Here is a 6,000-nt window from a genome sequence, read left to right as displayed (position 1 = left end):
CAATTCTGGCATGTCTTTATTTCTCCATCAATTCTGAATGACAACCTTGCTGGATAAAGGATCCTTGGCTGCCTGTTTTTCTCTGAAAGAGCTTTAAAAATGCCCCCCCAACCCTTTCTCTCATTCCAGGTCTGTGTAGACAGGTCTGACGTAATTCTGATGCCTTTGCCTTGGTACGTGAGAAATTTCTTTGCCCTGGCCACTTTCAATACTGTATCCTTGGATCTAATATTTGCGAAATGCACTATGACGTGACATGGCGTAGGTTTGTCGTGGTTGAGCTTGGGAGGGGTCCTCTCTGCCTCTTGGACATGAATGTTTGTTTCCCTCGCTAGATTAGGGAAGTTTTCAGCTACAATTTGTTCAAATATCTCTTCTAGACCTCTGTTTTTCTCCACCCCCTCGGGGATGCCGATGATTCTGACATTGGATCGTTTCATTGAGTCAGTAATCTCCCGCAACCTACATTCATGGGTGTGGATTTTTTTAAGATCATCTTCTATTTTCGTTTTTTCCTCTATTAACCCATCCTCCAACTCACTAATACGTTCCTCTGCTTTGGTGACCCTGGCCATCAGAGCCTCTAGTTTTGCCTGCATTTGGCTCATAGAATTTTTAATTTCTGTCAGATTCGCTCTCATTTCTGTCCTTAGGGATTCTATATTCTCAGTAACCTTTTCATTAATAGTTTTTTCAATTCTACTCATCATTTTGACCATCGTTGCTCTGAATTCCATTTCTGATAATTTGGTTACATCCATATCCATTATTTCTGTGGCAGAGGCCACAGACTCACTGTCTTTTCTTTGCTGGGGGGGGGCTTCTCCTTCTTGTCATTCTGATGAGGAGAGGTTGGGGGTTGTCCAGAGCCCAAATTATTGACTGGGTCCCAGGCCGTGCCCCTTGTTTTATAGGGATCTTAGGGATGTGGGCTTCTTCTTTAAAGATTTTATTTTTTTATTTATGTGGCAGAGAGCCAACCAGCGAGAGAGGGAACAGAAGCAGGGGAGTGGGAGAGGAAGAAGCAGGCTCCCAGCGGAGGAGCCCGATGAGGGACTCCTTTCCGGAACGCCGGGATCACGCCCTAAGCCGAAGGCAGGTGCTCCATGACTGCGCCACCCAGGCGCCCTGGTTGTGGGCTTCTTGATTTTTCAGCCTGCCTTCTGTGTTCTGGGGGAGGGGTCTGCCGCGCTGATACTCAGGCAGCCATGTTTGGGTAGAGTCTCGGCGTCCCCTGCGAGGGGGGATGGGGATGGGCACTCTCTGAGCCGCTATTTCCAGGCTTTTGTTCTCTGGCGGCTTTCCCTGGCGGTTTGCTGTGCCTCTTCTGAGAGTCAGAGCAGCAGCGGCCGAGTTTCAGCCTCTGTCACAGAACAGAGGGATCACGGACTGTTCTCTACTAATGTTCTGGCCACTTTAACTCTGTTTCTGTTGGTGCTGCTCAACCCTGCAGCGTCCCGGGATGTGCGCCCCACACCCGGCGTCCCAGCCCTCACTTCCAGGGCCGGTGCGTCTCTGTCCTTTGTGTTTCTAACGCCGCCAGCCGCCAGCCGCCCCGCGCGCGCTCCGGGAGCTCCTGGTGTCAGTCTGGATCCAGTGAGTGCACCGGGATTCCGGGGTTCTGCGAGATGCCTGGTGGCGCGCGCACCCGGCTCACGGTCTCAGTCTGCTGTTTTGCGGGTGCCGTCCGCGAGCCCCGCCCGCTCCCCCGTGCCAGTGGCTACCACTTCCCGGCGCCTGAACGCAGCGGCTCCCTCCCCCTTCCGTTTATCTTCCGATATCTGTGCACAGTTTCATGGCTCCCCTCTTCGTACCTCAATACTCAGCGCTGGAGATGTTCATTTGTAGAGATCCAGATGTATCTTCCTGCGTGTCAGGCTGGTTCCGTGGTTGTTTGGCTGGTCTGGTACCTATCCAGCTCAACTCGGGGGACCGGCTGAAAAAGGGGTCCCCTACTCCTCGCCATCTTAACTCCCTGTCCCCATTCAAAGACTCTTGACTCTTGGGCCTGATGAACATGGGAAGTGATCCTTCTGTCACAAAAGGTGCTTCTTGGTCCCAAGGCTCTCTCTCCACCCAACTGGTTAACTCTTCTCATCCTGGATGGATGGTTCTTGAAACGTGTCTCTGGTCGCTAGGAAGACGTCTGACATGGGGCTCCGACCTGGTTTACCAGCTCTCCCAGGCCCTGATCGGGGTAAATCGCTGTGCTCTGCATCTGCTTTGTGGACAGTTATTTCCTCCCTGTTAGCCAGTGTCTATGAAAGTGCTTTGAAAGGTTCTCTCTATGCAGGTATTTACTATGCACACGCATTCCTGCCCCGTCTCCACCTTTGCCCTTCTTTCTCTCCAGAAAGTGATGTCAACATCCAGCCCTGGGTGCCAAGAGATGCTCAGGGCATCACTAATTAGGTTCCAGGGGCACATGCCAGATGGGGTTCTGCTTCCAGACCCTGGGTCCCTGTGTGTTGTTTACGGAAGAAATGTTTTAAGGTATAGGGAGAGGAAACTTGCCAAGGATGTTTAATGGGTTCTTATAAACATTTGTATTCTGAACAACTGTTAATGTTTCTTATTCTGGACTCTTTTTTTTAAAGATCTAAAAAAAATTGTGCCTGCATTGTAGGTCAGAGTTCAGAAACGTAGACCAGGGATGGGGCACCGAGGTGACTCATTCAGTTAAGTGTTGGACTCTTGATCTCAACTCTGGTCTTGATCTCAGGGTCCTGAGTTCAAGCCCCACACTGAGCTCCATGCTGGGTGTGGAGACTACTTAAAAAAAAAAAAAGTGTCATTCCAGGCTGGGTTGGCAGACACTGCTAGTGGTCTTTCTAATATCCATCCTCCCCTTGTTTCTTTTTTTTTTTTTTTTAGTTTTATTTATTTATTAGAGAGAGAGAAAGAGAGTACCAGAGAGAGTGCACTAGTTGGGGGTAAGGGGTGGGGGAAGGATAGAGGGAGAGGAAGCAGACTCCCCACTGAGTGGGGAGCCCGACATGGGGCTCCATCCCAGGACCCTGGGATCATGACCTGAGCTGGAGAGACTTAACTGAACCACCCAGGCACCCCTCTTCCCTTCTTTCTTACCAACAGAATCCCAATTTTGCTCAAGGCTGCCATATGCCCAATTAAAAACGTTCACTTTCCTAGGCTCCCTTGCAGTTAGGAATAGTCACGGGACTCAGTTCCGGCCATTGAGATGTAGGGGACAGTTGCCAGGTGGGGGCCTCCAGGAAACCTTTTTTAAAGGTCAGAGACTTCGCTGGCATTCCCCACACCCCTTTTTTTGCTTGAAATGCAGACTCAATGGCCAAGCATCCACCTTGTATCCATGAACACAAAGCTACAAGTTAAAGATAGCAAAGCAGGAGACAGAATGACCATAGGTCTTTGACAACATTCAAGAGACACTTACCTGCTGCTGTATCAAGTAGTCAATTAAATAAAGAAACAAAAAGCCTATTTGGTTACTCCATTATGATCCAGTTATTGTTCCATGCAGTGAAACACACTTTTTAAGGAAAGATTTATTTATTTATTCGAGGGGTTGGGGGGCGGGAGGGGCAGAGGGAGAATCTTCAAGCAGACTCCCCACTGAGTGCAGAGACTGACTTGGGCTCCATCTCACACCTGTGAGACCATGGCCTGAGCCAAAGCCAAGAGTTGGTCACTTAACTGAGCCACCCAGGTGCCCCAGTCAAACACACTTTTAACTAATAAGACCATTAAAACATTGAAGGTACTATAATAGAAGATGGGTGCAAATACCCTGTAGGGTCTGTGAGAGAACAGTGCTGCTCACACTTGCGTGTGCATAGACAGCACTTGGGGACCTTGTTAAAAATGCAGATTCTGATTCAGTTGGTCTGGATTGGAGTCTGAGATTCTGTCTTTCTCAGAAGCTTGTGGCTAATGCTGGTGATGCCAGTCCTGGACCACACTTTGAATAGCAAGGACTTGAAAAATGACAGCTCTTTTGTCGGTCTGCTCCTATGTTGGAGCTACTCTATTTTTCTTTGATACATGTATTATTCAGTTAAAAATCTGCAGAGGACTCAGTGCATTTTCAACAAAAAAGTTTTTATTAGAATATCATTTCAGAGACAAAAAGCAGTTCATTTTGTTTAGTAAAATAAATTTAACAAATACATTTACATAAGGTAAATTGAAGACTTCTGTGGATCTTTTTCTTACTTGATTTTCTGCCAGTTGGAGTTTCTGTCTCCCAGCCTAACTGGGTTCTTTCCAAGTGAATGCAGCTAATAATCCAAGGAACTGCTTTATGAAATTGGACTCAAATCTCCCTCTGTATTCTCACTCAATGTCAATGTACGACTGCAACATAAGGAAAACAACTTAGGGAAGTAGAATCAGAAGGAAATGTTTCCCGTTTCCCCTCTTGGTCATGTTATCTTTTCAACAGAGGCCTTGCCCACTCTGAAATGGATGGTAACGATAAACTGGTACTGGGAGGTGCTGGTCAAAAGGAAACTTAGATGATTTTCACACCATCTATTATCAAGACCCAAAAGGAAATGCAAGCCTCACCACTTCCCAGCCAAGCCACTGCTTTACACAGAAGCTACATATAGCTTCCTAGGGTTACTTTCTTTTCTGGTTATATACATTAAAAAAATACAACGTTGTGTTAAATAGCAGGACAGCTAACAATGGAACACACAGCACTACACTGAAAAACCAAAACGCTTGGTTAAGCCGAGGAGAGAAATGGCAGACGGCCTTCGTGGAGGGCGGCTGCCAGTGCCCAACAGCTCCTCAGTCTGTCACGGATCTGCACTCTGAGGGTAGGCCTTCTGACTGCCGCCACTGGGCCAGACGCTGCTTGAACCATTTCTGGAGGAGGGAGATGTGCAAAATTACCTGTCACATACTGGAAAATTGGAACATCCCTTCCTTGTCTAAAAGGTAGCCTCTGTGGCCCAACCAGAAAGGAATGTGTCCACGGGGATGGTTTTTCTCACTGGGACACTTACCTTCCCTGCCCCAGGACCTTTGCACATGCTATTTCCTATGCTTACCATGTTCTATCTTCATTCTCTATCTGATGATCTCCCTCTCATTCTCAGGTCTCAGTTTTCTCAATGAAGCCTTCCCTAATCACTTTGTCTAAAGGAAATTCTCCACCCATCTCCTCATTCTCGAGGTTTTAATACTTTGTTACCTTCACAGAACTTTTAATATCTATAATTACTGCTTTTAGTCTACATTTCCTTCTAGAATATAAGATCCATGAAAGCAGAGACTGTATACATCTTATCATCGATTGCATCCTTTACTCCTAGCACAAGGGCTTAACAGAGATTAATCAGTGTTTGTTGAATGAATGAAAGAAACTGAAGCATCTCCTTGATGTCCCAGATAAATCTCTATGGCTGCTATATCTCACCAATGTGTGGTGATCTCATCAAAGGCCTTGGGTCATCAGTAGTGCTTAGTACGTATTTGTTAAATAAAATGAATGGGAAACAGCCCTGGACAACCTCAGGGCACTCCTTCCTGGGGATCCATGGGGTAGGCTAGCCCAAACTCTCCTGCTGCAGGGCTGCTGAACGGTGAGAAAACAAAGAGTGGGCCTTCCAGCTTACTCAGAATCTTCTAGCTCTATGCACCAAATAGTCACATCTCACAAAAGAGACCCTGGATTTAGGGAAGGCTCCAGATGGGATGCTTCTAGACATGGTACTGTGTGAGGGCTCAGCCAGTTTTCTATGTTGTGGGGCTGCCTTTTACTATGCTAGGGAGGGGTAGGGGATTCTGCAAACGGGAGACAAGGAGATCCAGGCTGGTGAATAGGCTGGGGTGTGGATCAGGTTGGCCAGGAGGAAACTGGGATTTTTAAAAAACAATGTCGAAGAGGGACTAGTGAGGAAACAGAAGCAGCAGGCGCTGAGCCCCCTGGGGAGAGCATGAGTCAGAGGGCCCTGTGGGAAGTCAGACCTCAGGCTTTATTTTCCTGTGTTTCCCAGCCTTTCACACATC

At 47.5% G+C, this 6,000-nt stretch overlaps 1 protein-coding gene across 6 annotated transcripts in view; it reads right to left on the bottom strand.

Moving 5' to 3' along the window:
* Positions 1–4,059: 4,059 nt before the first annotated feature.
* HOPX (HOP homeobox) overlaps positions 4,060–6,000 on the bottom strand; it is a 29,842-nt gene continuing 27,901 nt past the window's right edge. For all 6 annotated transcript variants that reach the window (XM_045815970.2, XM_087864118.1, XM_045815967.2 and 3 more), the window contains exon 3: positions 4,060–4,854. In XM_045815970.2, the coding sequence (XP_045671926.1) occupies positions 4,777–4,854 (78 nt within the window). In that variant the 3' untranslated portion in view covers positions 4,060–4,776. The remainder of the gene's footprint in view (positions 4,855–6,000) is intronic.

The sequence above is a fragment of the Ursus americanus genome, chromosome 8, assembly GCF_024610735.1.
Source record: "Ursus americanus isolate L20-20 chromosome 8, mUrsAme1.1.p, whole genome shotgun sequence".
NCBI lineage: Eukaryota > Metazoa > Chordata > Mammalia > Carnivora > Ursidae > Ursus > Ursus americanus.
The sequence above is the reverse complement of the archived record's forward strand: the minus strand, read 5'-3'. Positions and strand labels throughout refer to the sequence as shown.